Source organism: Lissotriton vulgaris, chromosome 12, assembly GCF_964263255.1.
Source record: "Lissotriton vulgaris chromosome 12, aLisVul1.2, whole genome shotgun sequence".
Taxonomy (NCBI): Eukaryota; Metazoa; Chordata; class Amphibia; order Caudata; family Salamandridae; genus Lissotriton; species Lissotriton vulgaris.
Genome location: NC_141700.1, coordinates 85,161,241 through 85,183,779, shown reverse-complemented (window position 1 = coordinate 85,183,779; position 22,539 = coordinate 85,161,241). Strand labels below are relative to the sequence as shown.

At 42.8% G+C, this 22,539-nt stretch overlaps 1 protein-coding gene across 1 annotated transcript in view; it reads right to left on the bottom strand.

Moving 5' to 3' along the window:
* The window catches only part of LOC147673403 (fibrillin-2-like), a 259,147-nt gene that overhangs the window by 130,289 nt on the left and 106,319 nt on the right, over positions 1 to 22,539 (bottom strand). The window contains exons 6-7 of the mRNA XM_086947262.1: positions 18,908 to 19,105; positions 10,149 to 10,274 (exon numbers count right to left, since the gene is read on the bottom strand). Of these exons, the coding sequence (XP_086803388.1) occupies positions 10,149 to 10,274; positions 18,908 to 19,105 (324 nt within the window). The remainder of the gene's footprint in view (positions 1 to 10,148; positions 10,275 to 18,907; positions 19,106 to 22,539) is intronic.

Sequence of the window (22,539 nt, the reverse complement as noted above, 5' to 3'; positions counted from 1 at the left end):
TACACTGAGATCATTCATGAAGATTTGCTGTCAATCTCCACTACGCATTGAGAACAAAAGACAAATTTGAATCTGTTTGATCAGGAGAGTTTGTCTTGAAGGCATCAGAAGAAATTCAACAACAGAATGATGATCCACACCCTACTATTGGGGCTCAACTGTGAATCACCGGGCGCTGAATTATAAGTTTGACACTGAACTTGACCTGCAAAATTGTAGCATCAAAATCTTGAATGTAGAAATCTCGCCTAGTAACATGGATCAGAGCACCATCATTTTTTGCAAGGGCTAATTCACTATTGAAACTCCAGTTCTAGTATATTGGGTTGCAAGCTCAATGTTTACATTCCGCAATCTCAATATTAAGTACATTTGAGATTATCAGCTGTTACAATAATTGTTGTCGAGTGCGGGGCATGTTGGTGTTTTATGGCTGAGAATATGATCATGCACCAATAATAACAGTTGTGTCTGTGGGTAACTGGCTCAGCCTCTCCAAGGGGACCATAGTGCTCAATTTGTGCCAGTAGTTTCAGGTGGTGGGCACTGGGACATACTTTTCGTCATTAAACTTTGACCCACAGCAACAGCGAGAAAAGGAGAAAGAAAGAAAAAGAGAGCGAAACAGTTACAAAGGGAGAAAGCAAGAATTAAAGGTAACCTGCAAGAGTGTGGTAAAGAGACCAGAGGTTAAGGGCGATGGAAGCAACGGGCACGAGGTGGAATCAAAACTAGGACTCCTAGATATTCAGAAACCCCGGTATTCAGCATCATTGGCAGCGAGTTTGGAAGAAAAACTTTGGGCCTGTTAACTTTTTTTTGGGAGGGATAAATTAAGTACTGGGGAAAATCTATTGAAGAAAATTACAATAGTCCTGAAAATTCAGCAATACATCATATTCAGCAAAAAAAGGCAGTCAACGACCATTTTGGTTGGGAATTATTGGTGATACAGCACTGGGCAAGGATAATCTCTCTTTTTTTAATTGGATGGGGACTCTTTTAGGAAGCCCTCTCTTTAGGTTCTCGCAAATGATTCAATACCATAGCAATCATGGCGGCTGTGCCGCGTGAATTCCTGGAACTGTAATTTGTCCTTTCATGAGGTGATATAACAAAAAAAAAGACCTATGACCATAGCTCATGGTGGGCGGAATACCGAAGAGGATCTGATTGTCCATGGGAAGTTTTGCTATAATTGTTCACACGTTACTTAAAACGAGTACAAGACAAATAATGTCTTGCACCACAAAAGAAACTCACACTGACCGATGACGAGTGCGATGAACAAATAAGTATACATTCTGTCGATCCTCAGCGGAGGAAAAAAAGTAAGTAAGTCTGGCAACAGATCACATCCATTCTGGGAAACTGATCATTCCACATGTGGTAAAGCACTCACTGGGATAGCAAAACATGACAGGCTGACTCACACGCGCCAAGACCAGTTTGCTTTTTTGGAAATATATGTAAAGATATAAGTGCAGAGGCCCAAAGCATTTCACCAGTGCTGCCGAAAGCTAGGGTTGCTGAATGTCGACGGGCCTAGACTTCATCCCACCTCACGGTTCTTTCTTTCACCACACTACACTTCCTGTGTCTGTATCACATGCGTACAAAGGCTTCAGAGTTTGACTCTGCTTCACGCCTCTCTCTCTCACCACCCTACACTTCCTGTGTCCGTATCTCACGAGTGCCAATGCTGGCGAGCCCTGACTCTGCTTCATGCCTCTCTCTCTCACCACCCTACACTTCCTGTGTCTGCATCTCACGAGTACCAATGCTGCAGAGTCTTGAATCTGCTTCGCGCCTCTTCCTTCCACCACACTACACTTCCTGTGTCTGTGTCACACTTTTGCAGGTTCTTTATAGGTCTGGCATTGGCCAAACCCTTTTGATTTTACAAAAATTATATACAATAATATTCTTAATTTTGGGGCTTCCAGTAAGCCCTTTTTATCCATTAGTCTATTATTGTGTCATTCAAACTTTTCTTGCACCAACAACAGCATACAATATCAGGCAATATATCAGCCCACTTCCGTCAATGGCTAAATTCACAGTGTCTTTTCGTAAGAAGCACCTGCACAGACAAAGTAGTTCTCTTTAGAACTGTTATGGCAATGCGTGATTTTTGTAAAAAAATTGTTTTGCCTTAAGCCGCTGCTTATAATATATTTTTTAGACTGTTTTGTGCCCTGCAGCTTTCCCAACAATAATGTTTCTAACATGCATAACAAAACAAACATTGGGAAAGTCAAGATGGCCAGCAGCCAACAACAGACCTACTGTCTTTGCCAATGCTTGTTCATCCCTCCTGCCTCTGTCACTGTTTTCCTAGTCTCCTTCATTGTCCTTCTTTCTGCATTTTCTGCCATTCTCGGTCTTGCACTGGGTCAAAGTCAGATGAATACAAACAAGTCCCAGGAAGCACTGTCTTCATGTATCTTTGTCAGCTACACATTAGGACTTCCAAATAATGAAATAAGTCTGTTATCGTCTTCAATTAAATGACTCTTTCTAAGGTATTCAAAAGTTGTGCATGTAAAGGACACTGGTATTGAAAGATTACATTCACCATGTTAGTCTTATCCGACATGGCCGGTGCATCAAGACCAGTCATCCTAATTAAAGAGGCCTTTCTTTGGTATTAGCCAGAGGGGTCCACCCCTGATTTGTTGGCCACAAACTTACTAAAAGGTGTAACTTACCTTTGTGAATTAGACCCTAGTTTTTCTTTTCAAAATTAAACTATGGAAAATCGCTTAGTTTTTAGGAAAGCCTTAAAAAGTTGGCTTTTTAACTCTATATAAAGTATACCTTGGATGCTGACATGGTTCAATAGGTCTGTTCGGAGCTAGCGCCAAGACACCTCCGGGTAACCATTGCACTTTACAAATAAATTAACACAACATAACATAACAAATCCACTGCTTCTGGAAACCCAGAAGGATTTATTCCTGTTGTTGACAGCTGGCAAGTTTTCTAGGTCCATGTTAGATGTACTGCTCTAGTCCAGGTTTTTTTCCTTTAAATTCTGGGACTTGTAGTCCTTTTTATAATTAAATAAACAAGACTACAACTCCCAGGATTCAAAGACACATGGACAGGAGTAGCGCATCACACATGGGCCTGGGAAACTTCAGTCTATCAGTCAAACTGCATTTGTAAAGCGCAACACTGTCACCCCTAGGGGTATCTAGGCACTGTGTCTCCGTCGAAGAGCCAAATCTTGAGTAACTTTCTGAAGTCTGCAAGCGAGGGGGCTGTACAGAGCTGGAGAGGAAGGTATTTCCAAGTCTCTGCAGTGATATAGGAGAAGCAGCGGCCACCGCTGCAGCGGATGCGGGAGGTGTGTACGAGGGCGAGTGAAGAGGAGCACATGTGTCTAGAGGGTTGGTGGAAGTTGAGTCGACGGTCGATGTAGGCAGGTCCTAGGTCGTGGAGGGCTTTGTAGGCGTGTGTGAGGATCTTGAAGTGACATTTCTTCTGGATGGGTAGCCAGTGGAGGTCTCTCAGGTGGGGGCCATGTGGGTTTAGGGAGCTCCAGGAAGAGTCTGGCTGCAGCGTTCTGTATGGTCTGGAGTCTTCTGAGGAGCTGGTGGAGATGCAGGCGTAGAGGGAGTTGCTGTAGTCAAGGTGGCTGGTGGCAGGGCCCGAATGATGGTCTTTTGGGTGTTGGGTGGGATCCATCTGAAGATGGGAAACTTGGCTCGGCTGTATTGGTAATCCATTTATAGAAAACTAGTATTACTTTCATGGCTTCTCTGGCCTCAAATAAATAATCTCCCTTGTGGTTTTACATTAGCAAATAACAATCATGTCCTAATGTTTGTAGTCATTACGTAATGCATTTTTTCTTTTCTATTTTTATATCCAAAGTCACACCAAGTCAGCCAATTTTAGTCCTTTGATGATTTCAGCTTTGAATGTTTGAGGCACTGCTTAAAGTTCAGAAACTCACAAAAACCAGCAATGTAAATCCACAGGGAATAATAAACGCAGTTTGTGTCATTAAAATTTAGAACAACTCAGTCCCCGTCAATGCTCTTCTTGGTTTCACCAATCCATCTCACACGCCTAGCCATAATGATATGCCTAAGCCAGTTAACGGGAGATGGCATTTTCTTGGAGCACCAGTGGGCCGCTTTGTTTATAAGGCTCTGGCAACTTTCTTTTTGATTATGAGGCAATCTTGGTACCCCCGCTAATTGGAGTGCTTTCTGGGGGCAGGTGTAAACAATTTATTAACCCACTCCCCCCTAGAGAGTCAGTCTCTTCAGGGTTTTGCCTTTTATCCAGAACAGATGTCCGATTCCTTACGCTAGGGTGAGATAGACTACGAGGCTCGACATCATTCATGACCTACATTATGGCTCTGCATGATATGATTGTCATGCAGAGCTCGATTGTCACTCGACTCAGATGGAATATTAATATTTCTGGTCAATCTTATGTAATCAGGGTGTGGAGTGATGGTCCTATGTATAACTGGGGCATTGCTGGGGATAGCCCCTTCCGGTGTACCCACTCCCTGTGTTTCTCTGCCACCTCTAACTAACCCCCTTGCGGGGGGACCTCTCTCAATTTGAGTATGTATTAGGATTTTGTCTACTGGACCTAAGGCTTTGCAAATAATAGCTAGCTGCTCTTCAATGTTAGTTTATCTTACAGATATCGGTGTCACAGCCTCCTGTACTAATTTGTTCAATTTCTCAGTAATGTATCTAAATCCGACTGTCCCCATGCAATAGTCCCCTAGTCAATGGTTTAGTTGCCTTCCCTATGTCGATGCTTTGTGCCTGTTTGGGTCTTTTGGTCTTGGGTGATTGAGTATTGATCTTTTTACCAGTCCCAACTCTTTCAGTTTGTTTCCTCTTGCCTCCATTCAAGGTCAGATCATCATGCACCGGAGTAGATTCACATAGTGCTCAAGATGAGTATAGGGTTTTCCTAACTTTGTCCTTCTCCTTTTTCCTCCATTTTCTTGCATCTTCTCTCCAAATCTGGGTCAAACTGTGAAAATAAAAATAAACCCAGGTCCCCAAAAATGAGTGTTGGGTCTACCAACTGCAACCACCAGCCCATGTTAAGCACCGTCAACCTCCACAGAAGCTGTGATGTTCACCGTCAACCATGAAACGGGCAAGTAAACAGTCAGAAAACAAAGCCTGTACCAGGTATAACAAGGTAATTCAACACAACAATCAGATCAAAGACCTACACACCCCTTGCAACAATCACTGTCACCTCACCCGCTCAATGGGGATGAGAACACACCATTAACTCATGTGTTGACCTAGCCCAATGAATGCAGCCACCACAAGGCAATTAGGTAAATATAAAAATCACTTACTTGCAGGTGAATTTTGACACCTAATACAAGAAGATGATCAGGAAAATAAATTGATATAACCAGACTAAAGCAGTTTCACTGCAGAAAGCCTTCAAATAGAATATCTTTAACAATGCTGATAGACATAGCCCCCATACGACGGAACTACTTAACATGGTAGCTAAATTCCCAGGGATCAAACGAATGACACAGACAGATGTAAGGACTCATCACACAAAAAAGTGATTTATTAAGGCAAACATTGAGTGGAATTCCACCCATGAAGAACGGTGCCTCCAGCAACGAAACCACATCAAAGACTGAGCCCCTCTTTACCATCAGAGAAATTCTAGAAACTGACATCACAAACATAATTGCAAACATCAAACCCTCGGGCTCCCCAACACATGTTCTACCTGATCAAAGGGAACACAGAGGCTTTCACCTAATGCTGACAAACCTGCTGAACGTGAGCATCAAAGACACCCAGCCCCTAGGCGGAAGACTACCGAAAGGTGTACCTGCAGCAACTAAAAAATAATATCATCTCAGACATCCCATGAGTCATGACACAAGTTGAGAGCCGCCATTTTGATGCAAGCCTATTGCTCTGCTAGTTGTGGTCCAGATGCAGATCTTTGTGTGTGACCCTAGGGTGGAAGAATCCAGTGCAGACATGGGTGTCTCAGCATTCATGGAGTCAACAAAAAGAGCATCCATCAGTATAATAATATAAAAATGTGAGCGTACTACGTAAGAGCTAAGAGTTCGCACATTTTACGGTTTCCATTGAATAAATGCCAGGTTCTCTGCAACTGTACTAAGTTTTGCTGTCAGAATGGAGAAAATCTAAGCACAATGGCACTAGCCTTTACTCCATGTACACTGAATCCTTAGAAGACACTTCCATCATCCTTGTGGGAGCAACATTTCATTTGGTCAGTGCTAGAGTCCCTGTTAATATCAAATGCAAGGTCTCATTCTAAGCAGGCTAGATTTAAGTTAGGCTAATACTTGGGCTAGAACTACAAATTCTGGGTGGTATCTCCTCACTAATATCCAGCTATATTTATTTATAATCAAGGAATGAGGAATAACCTGTGAGAACCAGAATTATGAGTCCTTCCCCGCAGGCTTTGATTGATTCCGATACTGTTAGGCTTACATTTACTACCTCCTCTGATCTTGTGGTAAATGCGAATGTGGGTCCACAGGGCATCTTTGTGGCAGGGGAGTCGGCAGGTGGCCATATTTCACCGGAAGCTTTGAGGTTGATGAGTAAAGAGGTGCACCCTTACCCCTTGCTGTGAGAAAGAGTTGAGTGGTGGATGGATAGAGCCATGCTGATTTTTCTCGAATGTGTTTCGGCACCCAGGAATCCCATGTGCGGGAACACCTGGGCTCATCTCGCAATTGAGCCGACAATTCCTCTAAGAACCCCAGCTGCTTTCGTCAACCAGACCTTTTCTTGCTGTCAGACAAGCATGGCTTATTGATCAAGGTCATCAATGACACACATCCCTCAAACAAGTCTTAAAAGTGGATTTCACCCAGTTTGTGTCAGTTCCCTGTGAAGTGGTTGAGTACGCTTTGAGAGTGATGCTTCTCAGCGGTGGTTGAGCACAGTAATACTACTGAGTCTGACAACGATCTAAGCAGTTGTTTGGAACATTTAAAATATGTAATGAATCTACACACCAACAGCTTAATATGTGAATCTTTGATAAAAACAATAAATGAAGAGTTAGAAAATGCGGAATGTGAGAGTGGAGGATCTTTTTTGTTCAATTAGACTTCGTGTTTTTTACATATATTACGTTAAAATAGTTGGTGCTCAGTATCTGAATATTGCATCAACATGTAGTAGTACAGATGTAGTACAGGCATATCAGCCCAGAGCTTGGTGCACTATTGTATGGATGTTGTAAACTTTTTCAAGTATACATTGAAAAGAATTTGGACAAAGTTCAAATCTTAAACTATCTATAAGTATTGAATCTCAAATTATATGATCTTTAAATGTAAGATTCTTTGATTCTTGCAAGTTCAAAGAACGGACACGTGTTTTGTATCTAGGATGCTGCTACTTCTTACTGAACAACTCCTTAATGTTATCGTGGTCGGAATCTTTGATGCTGTTTCTTTGAAATCTTAGGCCAATATAGGCTCGGAATCAACTCATAAGTTATTGAATGCCGATTCCTTCCCAGAACAATCACTTATCACCTTAACATGGCTTTGTCAGACAAAGATACATCCAAACCACATCATTGTAGGATCATGCTCCACAGCACCATGTGGAAGTCTCAAAAACACATCAAATCCTCTTAAGAATACACAAATAATATCTACTGTTGGCGTTTAAAGCTACATATAAAAAAGTCATAACGTCACAAAGCACGGAGAATTTTATCCCTTTAATACGAGAGCCATAAAACATTCTGTTCTGGTATCCTAAATTCCACAGCTGTGATCAAGTTACCAATAACATGCCTGCATTACGTATCATATCATTACCCAGCACAGGATTAATTAATTTCTTGCCCGAAGCTGACTTGCTGTGGATTTCGGCAACACAATAAGAGTCTTTGATATACACAAGCAATCATCTGGTTAATTGAGAAGCCCTTCTAAAGGGTAGGTAATTACAGAGCTCATACAACAAAAGTTTACTGTTTGAGCTGCTCATTGCCAGAGGTGCACATCTGCTTTTACCACAGCCCTCCACGTCATCACACTAGGGAGAAGGCAAGACCAAGGTAGTATTAGCTTTGCTCTCTGTGCTGCTCTATAAACTGTGTCCTGCTGTCCTGAAGAAGACTTACAGTTCATGAATAGATACGCCGATACCTGTCAGTGTCTAAAACCATTCAAAGCAATGAGGCTCAAATTGGATACAAGCTGCTGCACTTGCGAGAGTCCGCACTCACTCCCATTTGACACAAAATTATTTGAGTGGACCAAGCAAGATAGTTTCTCTCTGTATGAAGGTAGTTCTACCCAGTATGAATGTGTATGACTGTTTTCAACGTATACTCTATAATATTTCTCCCAATTAACTATCCATATTAAATTAATGATCTAGTTGAGATACAAGAGAGGTCCAACCATTTGCAGTCTGAAATTATCTCAGTTTCCACTTAGCCCTATTTTCTGCAGTTCAGGACCAAAAACATATGTTTGCAACCAAAGGACTTTCACGTACACCTATTGACTCAGTCTTGGAAACACACTCTGTGATCCCAGAGGAATCCACTGTTTTAAATGTCGCATGTGTGAATTTTAACTTACTGTTCAGCACCCATTTTCAAGACTTTTAATATCATCTTAACACCTAAATTGTAATGATTGCATGATCTTACTGACATATATTACTAAGTTACCTATATTGTATGCATGTCAACAGCAGATGCCTATAGGTACAACTCAAGGACATTCATTTGAGAGACTCCATAGAATCATAGGATATGATGGCGCTGAAATAGGTAAAAGCCATAAAAAGTAGGTTAGGGGTATCTGCAGCGAGTGCCGACCTGAGTAGCCTCTCCCAATCCCACATAGTTGGCAATGATTGGTAAGTCATAATTTTAACAGGACTGATACGAAAACAAATATCTGTTTCATTGGACTTCAACACTCAAAGAAATGGCTACCAAATAGTTGGATTCATTTCTATCTTTAACTTCCTCCTTCTGGCCCATCAGGTATTTCCTACTCCTTGTCTGACATCTTCCTTGTCTGTCTTCAAGAGCCTTTAGCACAGGCACTCCTAAATTATTTCTACCATGGTCTTGTGGATTACTTCTATGACAGACTCCCATATTGTTTTATGACTCATTTCCAATTTGATTCTAAGAATTCCTTCTCTTTTTTTTTCTGTGAGTCACTCCTATATTGATTCCATAACACACTCCCATATTGTTTCAATGTATTCCTATATCATCTCAGTGAGACACAGCCCTGCAGTTTCTAAAATGCACGTCCAACTTGTTTCTATGAAATACATGCACATTGTTTCTAAGCTGCAGTCCCATATTGCTTCTATTCTGCACTCCTATATTGCTGCTATACCAACGTCCCATGTTGTTTTTATGTCACACAAACATATTGTTTGTGTTCTGACTCTCTAGATAGGTAGGACATGTCTTGATAACCCACATGGGATCCTTTTTTCGTAGGGGTGGGCCACACATTTAAAATTAAAATTCCCACCACTACACATATACAAATATTGAACAACAAATAAACAATCTTATCAGGGGAGCACAGCCAAAGAGCCTGAAGAATTGGTGCATTGTGGACTTGTGTCACTGATTAGGAGGGACCCTATGATGAGGCTTGCCACCTTGTGTGAGTAAATGTTTGCATATTTTCTTTTAGCAAACAATTTGAATCGAACACCAGGGAATTTAACCTCTCTTCCTTCTCTTATTTAAGACTTATTTTTTGTAGTTGTGATGATCATAATTTGACAGGAGGCTGACACAAAAACATTTGAAAAAAAAACGTGTTTCCTCTTTCTCCCTGTGTGTGACTCATCTAATTATTTGCTGTGCCCCAATATAATTTCTTCACAGCACCCCATTACTGTTTTGATGACACCAGCCATGTAGTTCTATACACACTCATATATTTACCTCTATTGACATGTTGATTCTACCCTCTCTGTTTCCTCCTATTGTCCAGGTGTTTGCTGTGCTCACCAGAGCAGATGGAATAAAGAAATGCTCTCCTTTCCATTCACAGATATCTCACGCAGAAAAAATCTCTCGAACGATTCGCGACCTGAGTGTTCGACACTTTGTCTGCTTACCTTCACATTTTTGGGAAGTCTCGCTTTGCTTGTGGCCAGCGGGGCACTTGCACTCGTAGGAGCCAACGGTGTTGATGCAGTTGCCTCCCTGGCAGAGTCCGGGAATCGCCTGGCATTCATCCACATCTGAAAGGAGAAAATAGGAGATTGTGAATCAGAGCTGGGGCACCCCTGGTAGCCCTGGGCCATTGACTATCAGCACAAGCACTGCAACGCACGTATGTTCGAGGGTTGTATGATGATACAACGCGTACCATCACAACGCTGTAGATTACATTGCGGTCTTGACAACGCAAGTCGTTACATCGACTTGCGCTGGAGGGCGCGGGATTTAGGAATAGTGTGAATTACTATTCCAACTCCAGTCTACGTACAGTAGGGAAGGTGTTGGAATAGTAATCCACACTATTCCTTATTCTAGAGCACCCTCCAGTGAAAGTCGATGTAAAGACTTGCGTTGTCAAAACCGTGATGTAACCATACCGCGTTGTAATGGTTTCGTGGTAAAGGATGTCTCCCATGTTCGAGAAGGGCCCTCAGGTTAAGAAATCTGAAAAATGTCATTACAACTGCGAAAAGGGCTATAGAAATTATGGTAACATTACAAACAAAGGCAAGAGTCACCTACTCTGTTTCCATTAAAAAGAACTATGAGGTTGATGTGCAAAACTTTTTTTTGCTCCGGGTGTAAAGGCTGCCAGTGGAAAATCTAAAGCCTTCGCAACTGCAATAGAGCAATTCGCAAGGAAAAGAATGTGTTTCTGGTCTGCAAAGTACACTCTGCCACTCACTGCAAATCAGAAGGTGAAAAGGAGAAGAAAGAGAGATTACCCGGCTCCTTTCAATTCACAAGGCAATATATTATTCCTTAATGATTGACAGGTAGCCTGCCTGTCCCAGCAGGTGGCACTCATATGCAAAGTAGAAGATGGATAGCTAACACGCAACTGATCACAGTTGGGTATCAGGGGCAGCACTCTGTGGTCCAGGGGTCCGAACCTATGCGGTCCACCTCTAGAAGGTATTCTGTGAGCCAGAGTATATCAGGCATACACAGTATTTGTTAAAATACCCCTCACACACCAAAAGGGCCCTTGGTGTCATGCTTCATCATCGGGGTCTTCCTGCCCAGCTGCGGGACGGGGCGTGCTACGACTAGCGACTACGCTGGAGCACTTAGATATTGTAAGTGCTATGTGAAATGTATTGAGTGAGTGTGAGTAGGGTCAGGAGTGATATAGAAAAGTGAGATTTAAAAGAATACCTGGCCTTATGAAAGCACAAAATTCTTTATTAGTCATAGGCTGGTACCGTTAAAAATAGTGTGACGGAGACAATCTAGCTTAACAATGGGCTAGTTCTCATGGTGTTGTCAACATGTTTCGAGGCTGACTGCCTCTTCGTCAGGACGGGGTCAGATCCCTCTGTCACTCACTAAGATTGGCAACAATGTGTGCTATGTGTATATAAAGGTGAATGGAAAATAGATTATAATACAACTGCAAAATGGCATTCAATGTTGAACAGTTATAGCCCTGTCAGTATTTCTGAGTGGTGGGCTGGAATTAGTTCAAGAGCAGTCCTCGCATCCTCCCACATCCGCGGCTAACGGAAGCCGCGGATGAGGGTGGATGTGAGGACTGCTCTTGAACTAATGGAAGTTCCATGTACCCCTCTTCCAGTCCGACTCATGGGGCACTGACTCCTATTTATTCCAGCCCACGACTCAGAAATACTGACAGGGCTATAACTGTTCAACATTGAATGCCATTTTGCAGTTGTATTATAATCTATTTTCCATTCACCTTTATATACACATAGCACACATTGTTGCCAATCTTAGTGAGTGACAGAGGGATCTGACCCCGTCCTGACGAAGTGGCAGTCAGCCTCGAAACATGTTGACAACACCAGGAGAACTAGCCCATTATTAAGCTAGATTGTCTCCGCCACACTATTTTTAACGGTACCAGCCTATGACTAATAAAGAATTTTGTGCTTTCATAAGGCCAGGTATTCTTTTAAATCTCACTTTTCTATATCACTCCTGACCCTACTCACACTCACTCAATACATTTCACATAGCACTTACAATATCTAAGTGCTCCAGCGTAGTCGCTAGTCGTAGCACGCCCCATCCCGCAGCGGGGCGGGAAGAACCCGATGATGAAGCATGACACCAAGGGCTCTTTTGGTGTGTGAGGAGTATTTTCACAAATACTGTGTATGCCTGATATACTCGGGCTCACAGAATACCTTCTAGAGGGGGACCTTGTTGTTTACTTATACCATTAACTAGAGGAGGGTGCGCCCACCAAAGTGCTTTTAGCACTACCTCTTCACTCCCCATTTTGATTCTTTGTTTACTAGTCCGAACCTATGCACCTGACCATAGTGTACTGTATTTTACGAAGGACTTCGTTTGTACCAAACAGAATCCTGAGGTCACTGCAACGACACTTCCTCCAATGCGCACTTTTCTGGCATGGCAACCTCCACCTCTCAGTGTGCCAACCTCCACCTCTCAGTGTGCCAACCTCCACCTCTCAGTGTGCCAACATCTACCTCCCAGTGTGCCAACCTCCACCTCTTAGTGTGCCAACCTCCTCCTTCCTGTGTATCAGCTTCATCTTCCTGGTTGTCAAGAGAAGTGTGGCTCACGGTGTAGAGCAGGCAGACCCGGAAGCTGAGGTCAGACCTGGTACCAGGGTTCAATTCCCGACGCGGCAGGGTCTTGAGCTCAAAATGTCCACGGACTCGATAATTCTCGCTTCGGTGCCTGCTCTAATCATGGGTTCTCACTCTGCAACTCTGGGCATTAAGCTTGCTTAATCTCCACAACGGCCCCCTGCGGCGGGATGCCTAGCTTTCACCTTGGGGATGCCCTGTAGGGGCTATCTCTCAGGGAAAAAAGCCAGGACGGGTTCCCAAGGCAAGCGCCGGGAAACCTCCGGGTAGCTGTGCGCTCAATAAATGTAATAATAATAATAATAATATCCACCTCAGTGTGCCAACCTCCACCTTCCTGTGTGCCAACCTCCCCCTTCTTGTGTGCCAACCTCCACCTCTCAGTGTGCCAACCTCCACCCTCCTACGTGACAACCTCCACCTCTCAGTGTACCAACCTCCACCTTCCTGCATGACAACCTCCACCTCTCAGTGTGCAAACCTCCACCTCTCAGTGTGCCAACCTCCACCTCTCAGTGTGCCAACCTCCACCTCTCAGTGTGCCAACCTCCATCTCTCAGTGTGCCAACCTCCACCTTCCTGCGTGACAACCTCCACCTCTCAGTGTGCCAACCTCCACCTTCCTGTGTGCCAACCTTCCCCTTCTTGTGTGCCAACCTCGACATCTCAGTGTGCCAACCTCCGTCTTCCTGTGTGACAACCTACACCACTCTGTGTGCCAACCTCCACTTCTCAGTGTGCCAACCTCCACCTTCCTGTGTGCCTTCAGGTTTTCAAATTCTTTATGGGTGTTATCCATTAATGTTCTTCTTGCTAATGCAATTGTCTTCCTGGTCATTCTGCCACCCGAGAGCCTGCGCTGCAGTGACCATTCCTCCGGGAATGTTGATCATGTTGTCCCCTGCTCCCTAATTCCTATTTAAGTTGTTTGTATTTGAATATCCCTGTGTGCGCAAGGCAACATCTGCCTGAGGTTGATGGCACGCATGCATGTTTTGGTATCCCACACCTCTTCCAGAGGGGATATCCCAATTGCTCTTATCCTTGTCGTGGAAATATCCTACTAATGGTGCGTTGGAGTAGATTTACATCATTTACACTATAACGCCTTACAATAGCACTAGAGCATTACTATTACAATAACAAAACAGAATGACAATATTACCTAAAATTAAAAGTAAGACATGTAGCCAAATACATGAAGAAGTTAAAAATTAACCACAGTGATAAAATACAAAACAATCCAGCTGGAAGCCCGATTCAGTGGAACTAATTCTGCTAAATCAAAATCTAGCTTTCGGCTCTCAAACTCAATATGGGGGGGGTCTTAACACAAATATATTGGCCCATTTCATTATTGATACATATGTTAAAACAATGGGCGGCAGTGTCACAAACTGTCCTCTCACTAGACAACTACCCTCCAACCAGAATCCCTGAAGATAGATCTTAAAAGTGTCCTCTGTAGGTCAATTAAGTCAGGACTTAAGCAATCCATATATTCAATTGATTAAGAGTTTGATTACATAAAGGGCACAGTTTATTAGTCTCTAGTTCCTTTGAGCAGGGATCTTCAAACTAAAGAATTGGTACGTAAAGAAGTCTAAAGCATAATAATTCTCTTTTTATGCAGTAAAACCAATTAGGATTTAAATGGAACTGCGGTTTTGGCAGAGTGTGAGGTTTGGGTATAATCCAAATTTTTATATGTTAAGGCTAAGCCCAAGTGTTATTTTTTTTATGTGTGACGTCAAACAGTGGTCACGGCCAATCAAAGGCATTTTGGAATTAACATCCAATGGGGGTAGCTGATAATTCATGAGCACTGTGCATACACAATTTTCACATGAATGCATAGCGACATGGTTGCCAAGGGTAATTTCTTTAGCAATAAATTATTTTAAGTCTCGTAGTCTGCACAGACACAAATATAATTGGTCAATGCAACTTTTCAGTACAAAGCAGTCTTTTGTCGACAGCTTTGCCACACAATGAAATTGCACGTCACACCTCCCACCAAATAACATGGCGTCCCATCCATAAACCATTATTGACTTAGACTTTGTGCCACACCACATAGAGAGGATGGCCAGAATTTAGAAACCAAAAACAGCGACACCCCACAAACACAGAAGAAGGACTACAATCCTATCGCCTGACTTAACTGATAGTATTCACCACCCCTGAAAAAACACTACAATGAGCCTTAACCACATGGCTGCTAGGCGTTTTCCCGTCCTGCGCTAAAAAATCTAAAACACCATAAATCATGACGAGCTGGCCTTGTCATCCGCGCACGGCAGGTAAGCGCCATGACGAGCCCAGCTCGTCATTAGCTTCGAAGGGGTTAAAAGGGAAATAAATGCAGCTCTTACACTCAGTAGCATCTGTGTTAACTACATTGCTTTCTGCTTATGATCTCTTGTTTATTGTACAGATGACCACATACAAAGGTTCCTGCTGCTGTTCTCAGTTGACTCTTTCTCAAACTTTGAACATGTTTAAGTGCTCCAAAGTTTGCAGGCTGTGCATTTTGGCCGGGGCTCACGTAAGGCCCGCCTTAGCTACCAAGGCTCCCAGGTTCGTGCGTGATGAGCTGCTACAGTCCAGGTTTTTTATTCTTTGGGTTTCTCAGACTTGTAGTCCTACATCTATAGTGAAATGAACAAGACTTTGGGCCATATGTATGAAAATGCCCATTTGCGATTCTCAAATAGCGATTTTTTGCGAATCGCTATTTGAGAATCGCAAAACCCTATGTATGTAGGATTAGCAAAATAATTTTGCGAATCCTACATATGCCTTAATTGCGATTCGCAAATTGCGATTCGCAATTAAGGAATACCTCACCATTCATAAAGGCCCATAGGAATTAATGGAAAAAGATTCTCAATTTGCGATTCCCAATTAGAGAATAGCAAATTGCGAATGCAATTTCAAGGGTGCCAGGGTGTTAAAAGGACACCCAGTTGCACCCCTGAAATGGGCATGGGTGCAGATGTGGCACACATACATGCCCTAAGGGCATGTATGTGAGTCACATAGCACTTTGAAAAATGCAAAAAAGTGCATTTTTCAAAGAAATCGAAAATTACCACCAACTTGAAGTTGGTGGTAATTTGTGATTCCTTAAGTCCAAATTGCACTTTTTTGGTGCTTCTTACATTGCATTTAAGGAATCGCAAATTTTGCGATTACTTATTTTGCACGCAGATTTGCCTCATACATACCATTTGGCAAAATTGCAATACGCCGAAATTCTGCAAATTTCGGCGTTTGCTATCGCAATTTTGCTTGATACATATGGCCCTAAAAGTTCCAAAGATCTGGTAACGTTTGCAGGGCTCCTCCTGGGGATTAAGGCCTGGCTGAGCCGCTGTGGCACCTTGGCACCACCAGCCCAGCACGGCATGCATGTGTTACTCAGATCTACACGTGTGTAAACAGAAACGCACCCTGCACCGCACATATGTCAAGGAGACGCTCGTGTGATCGCGAGCCTGCCCTGCTCTTCGCCAAGGAAAACAAACAGCTATCAGAGGGGAAAGCTGCAGACACACCATGTCACGTGGGAGGTCTCGCGCGCTCTGCGTTCTGATAGAAGACAAGCCAGTCCATGTGCAAACAAGGATGCTCGGCGCGTTGCAACTTATCACTGCAAGGGGACACAGCCTTCTGCAGCGCCTTCCCACAGGACCTCTCGCGCACAAGCCTCTGCTTTGTGAGCCCCCTTTCTTCAAGGCCCAGAAGTGCCATTACCCAGCTGTGTAACAAAGAACCACTGTGCTCCAGGCGCTGCAGCTGGAAGGGATACGGTTGCAATGGGCGCGAGGCAGACGGGCCTGGGAGAAGAGAGGGCTCTGCTGCCAGGGAGGCAGGAGCAGAGGCGCCTGCCAGGGAGCCGTGTGAGATTGTCCACAGGCCCTTGTTACAAATAGGAGTGCGCCTGCGAAAAGGGGGCCTTGACTGAGATGTGCAGGATAGTGCCTACTTGGAAGATGCTGACTTCTAGGAGCTTGGGAGAATTTTTGTGATATTATTGGCTATTCAGATGGTTCAAGACTTATAATAATCCATATTTGTAAAGCGCAAACATATCACCCTTTAAGGTTTCAAGGCGCTGGGGGCCGGCGGGGAGATTAAGTGAGCTATTTGCCCAGAGTCACATGGTGCTGAGCTGAGCTGCCCCCGGCGCCGGGGATCGAACTGGGATCCCCGTGCTCCAAAGTGAGCTGCTCTGGCCGCTGCGCCACACCTCTCCACTTACCTCTTTAAAGAAGACTGCATCATGGGGCAGTTAAGGCCACAAACCAGCTACCGCTCCCATCACTTCGCAACTATATGCTTGCTTTTGACTCCCCTACATAGCTCTCGGCTGCCTTTGGCTAGGTTTACGCTTTACAAATACCAAATATATACATAAATTTGCATATTCATGGAGTGTTATAACCAGAGCTAACCATAACCGCGCTCGAATCTTTGCTTTTTTTCAGTGGATATTCACTGACAAAACAAAGTGTAAAGTGAAGTTATGGTTAGCTGTGGATATAAGACCGTAATGTATATATTTAGAAACCCATTAATTTAATGACAAAACCAAAGTTAAAGTGCACTTATGCGACAAAACCTAAAAACCACTGAAATTCATCTGTTATAGCCTTTGGGGTTTTCAGTGAATTTCTGGGATTTGTGATCAGACACCACATCCAACCGTTCCTTGTGCCCAACCTCTCCACCACCGGTGGACGACGCCTTTAGCGCACAACCTTTGGCTGGGCGCAGCAGGGATTGGTTACAGTGTCTGCCTGCCCCCGACCCACCATGGGCAGCCAACGGATTGTAAGACCTGGTCATCTGAAGCCAACCCAGCCTGGGTGGCAAACCCCACTGTAGAAGGTCAAAGGCCTAACATAGCAGGCGTTGGCAAAACACACCTGTAGTGAACCAAATATTTTATGTTTTTTTTCCAGAGTTTGTGAATCCTAAGACGCCAGGGAGGTTGCTGGGACACAGTTGAGGTCTGAGCCTGGTGAATCTGGTACAGGATTTGCTAACCAGGAGATAAAACTAATTTTTCATATTACTTTTAATGCCAGGTGGACCCTTTCGCCTCTGCACATGGGGGTGTCACAGCATGAATTAAAGTGATTCCTCTGTGGATTTGTGAATCTGTGAAGGATTGATGGATTAATGGCACAGATAGCTCTAAAATACAATCCAAGCCTAAAAAATGTACGTACTAGGGTTCAGACAAGAACAACCTGCACCTGTTAACATCTATGGCTACAAACTTTTGGTGATGGTGCTCATGAAACCAAGGAACACAACCCTGTCTGTTCCTTCATGGGCAAAGCCCAAAATACACTGCAAGAAATATGGAATCAGCACCCATCAAGAAAATGTTTTTTGAAACAGTCTCTGATGTCCTCAAATGAGTCAAGAAATCAGTCTCATAAAACACAGGTCCGGACTTGAATGGTACTTCTTTTTCAATTCTTTATTATGATGATCCACAACAGATTAAAAAAACAGAATTACATGGGATTTTTTCTTTTAGCCAACGCGTTTCGTCTCATGAATGAGACTTCCTCAGGGCTCATAGAGCTGTCTTTGTCAATAATAGTGCAGTCCTTTATCATAGTAGATTGTTAGATATTCTGTCAGTCAGATTCTGTGTCCTGTGTCAACAAAGAAGGCATGGTAGCCAGGAACGTGACGAGCATCAATGATTGAACGGCACCATCCAAGCCATTCTAATAGCTTTGGGGGCCTGAAATAGTCTGAACTGTCACACTTGTAGGAGTGCGATGGTTAGTAGTTTTGTTGTTACTATCATAGACAACATAGCAGTGGCAATGTGTGGTGCAAGTTACAGTGGCCTCCTGCTGAGAGCCTGGCACTTATTTATTTTTTTACTAATTAAGCACTGATGGTGGGTGAAATGACCATACTTAGGAAGGAACATTGAGACATGGAATGAGTGAGATGCAGACAAGAGTGTTGCTCCTCAAAAGAGGGGCCGACACCAGACATAGCACCAAGACTCATGGAACGCTTGGTCTACAACTTACCTTGACACGCCCCAGTGCGTATATTAGGAATGAACCCGCGGCGACAGGGGTGGGGCTGAGCTGGACACATTTCACAGGGATGCCCCCATGCACGGCCAATGGTAGCGCAGCACAGAGTCTTGGTGCAAACGATGCCGCTGAGCTGTCCCTGGCACATCTGGTTGCTGACTTGGCTGAAGCAAGGGCCTGTCCGGTAATCTAGCAAGTAAATAGAAAGATTGGCTTTAAAATGACAAACGTACATCAAATAATGGAGTTTAAATTTTAAAAATCTAATATATTCAGATAGTGAGTCTATAGCCCCTTAGATGTTCGGAGAGCAGACACATGGCTGAATCTGTTCTGTCACACCTGGATATTCAGATGAATGGCTTCATTGTGAAATTAATAATTACTTACCTGTAACAATAGTTTAATTCTGGAAGGAAATAATTACTTATCTGTAGCAATAGTTTGCCATAAAAGGAAATAATAAATTACCTGTAACAATAATTTTGATATGAAACGAAATCAATATTTACCTGTAACAATAGTTTTGGAATAGTTTTGTAACCTCAGTCTATTCTAGACTTCAGCAGGAAGGATAAATAGAATTAAACCCACTTTTTATTTGTGGCCGCCTACTTTTTTCTTTACTTTTTGTTACCACTGTCGTTGCTACTTTGAAATTGATTGCTTGTAACATGAATTTATGTATTTAGACTCACTATTTTCCTATTGGAAACACTACTCTATTAAGAATTTTTTTTTGAAGAAGAAGGTTATCTTGTCTTTTTCCTTGATGTTGAACAGCAGTACCTTCATAATTCTCATTGATTCATTTCATATGTAGTTTTTTCTGAAAATGAAATAATCATAGCAGGTGAGTTATTCCACCAGAGAACACAAATAAAAGGTGGGTCTCTTATTTAATTCTGTTTATTCTTCCTGCTAGAGCTATTCCCTTTTTTCACATGATTGGTGGTGTAACCCAGGCTCTAGAGGGCTATAAGGGCTCGCACCCCTCCTTCTTTATACACATTTTAGACTTCATGGCGGAAAATAAATTCTCAAAATGGCAGCCAAACAGTTGTGGGCATCAGGTCAACGTCATCAAGAGTCCAGTGGACTCTGCTAGTGATACGCGTCCATAAAAATGTAATTCGGCCCTATATCCAATTTCAAGAGAGAAGAGAACACGTTTTGTGAGGAGCCATTAGGCTTTCCACATAACTCCCACATTTTGTCCTGCAAGCAGAGCTGGGGTTCGGCTGTCTGATTAACACAATGAAACTGTCTCCTTTGTTGCAATGGGCGTCAACCTGGCTTAAACCGTGAACTAGCCTCACTAGAGACACACATACGTAAGGACTATAGGGAAATGTATTTTTATGAGGAAAATCTATGGATTAAATACAGCAAAGAGATGTGTCATAGACTGGGAAGGCCAGAACTCTTCATTACTCCTTGGATACTCAGCAATACAGATAAACCATGGATTACGAAAGCTTTTTTACACTAGAAACAATTAAGTAAGATGCCACAGAAATGCAAACCTTCTGTTAGATATAACTACATAATAACATAATAATAACTTCAAGCATATAGAGCCTTACGTAGAGTGTATATCTATTGTAAACGAAAGGGCTCTATGGCCATATTACGCTTTGACCATTATAATTTACGTTTTGCGAGGGACTGATTAAACCCACACTGTCTATTAATCAGCCAACGTTGTATCATTTTGTTACAAATGCCAAAGCGCTTTATATTGCTCTGCAAATTTCACTGACGCCCCAGGAGTAAGTAACTTGCCCCACTTCTAAAACTACCCTTAGCTGATTCATGTTTGTAAGCTGCTACCATCAGTTAGACGTGCATAGCACTATATTTGATTGTGTGTATTTACGGTTTTACTGGCAGTTTTTATTGTATTGCAATGGTTTTTAGTCACTATGCAGATAACATTGAATTGTATTAAGTTGTACAGTTTCAATAGATGCAGACTAGCTGCATTGTTTTTATCCCTATAGGATAGTACATTATTATCTCACTATTCAATGTGTCTCTCTTAAAATTAGAGAACACCTGAATGAGATACATCTCAGGTATGTGCCATATTTGGTGAAGTTTATATTGTGTTTTTTTCTTTTCTTTTCAACTCATAATGATTGAGATGGACTTCGCTGAATTGATGATTTAGGCTATCTCTGTGTTTGTTGTCCAGTCCTTATGCAATGGCCAGGATTTTTAGGATTGTTTTAACTATACAATGTATTGGTTTCTATTCTTTTATTTAACTGATAGAAACATATGAATAAATTAGTTGAATAATACTTTTGTGTGAATCTATCTGTGGTTGTTTCACGTGAAGCTGTCTTTAGTTGATGTTGTCCAACTTTGGGCATAAGCACATGAATGAACATTCATACACAGAGATGTAGGCATCTTTCAACACACTTCTCTGCAGTTAAAAGCACTTGGATGTGCCTTCACGCGTGTCAAGATGTGCATCCACAAGAACACAGATATGCGTTCACAAAAACTCAGACGAGCATTTACAAGAACACAGATGTGTAGTCACAAGAACACAGATGTGCAGTCACAAGAACGCAGATGTGCAGTCACAAGAACGCAGATGTGCATTCACAGGTGTCAAGATGTGCATTCACAAGAACGCAGATGTGCAGTCACAAGAACGCAGATGTGCATTCACAGGTGTCAAGATTTGCATTCACAAGAATGCAGATGTGCATTCACAAGAACGCAGATGTGCAGTCAAAATAACGCAGATGTGCGTTCACAAGAACGCAGATGTGCATTCACAAGAACGCAGATGTGCATTCACAGGTGTCAAGATTTGCATTCACAAGAATGCAAATGTGCGTTCACAAGAACGCAGATGTGCAGTCAAAATAACGCAGATGTGCGTTCACAAGAATGCAGATGTGCATTCACAAGAACGCAGATGTGTATTCACAAGAACGCAGATGTGCATTCTCAAGAACACTGATATGTGTTCACAAGAACTCAGACAAGCATTTACAAGAACACAGATTTGCAGTCACAAGAACGCAGATGTGCATTCACAGGTGTCAAGATTTGCATTCACAAGAACGCAGATGTGCATTCACAAGAACGCAGACGTGCAGTCACAAGAACGCAAATGTGCATTCACAAGAAAGCAGATGTGCAGTCACAAGAGCGCAGATGTACAGTCACAAGAACATAGATGTGCAGTCACAAGAATGCATATGTGCATTCACAGGTGTCAAGATGTGCAGTCACAAGAATGCAGATTTGCAGTCACAAGAACGCAGATTTGCAGTCACAAGAACGCAGATGTGCATTCACAAGAACGCAGATGTGCAGTCACAAGAACGCAGATGTGCATTCACAGGTGTCAAGATTTGCATCCACAAGAACACAGATATGCGTTCACAAAAACTCAGACGAGCATTTACAAGAACACAGATGTGTAGTCACAAGAACACAGATGTGCAGTCACAAGAACGCAGATGTGCAGTCACAAGAACGCAGATGTGCATTCACAGGTGTCAAGATGTGCATTCACAAGAACGCAGATGTGCAGTCACAAGAACGCAGATGTGCATTCACAGGTGTCAAGATTTGCATTCACAAGAATGCAGATG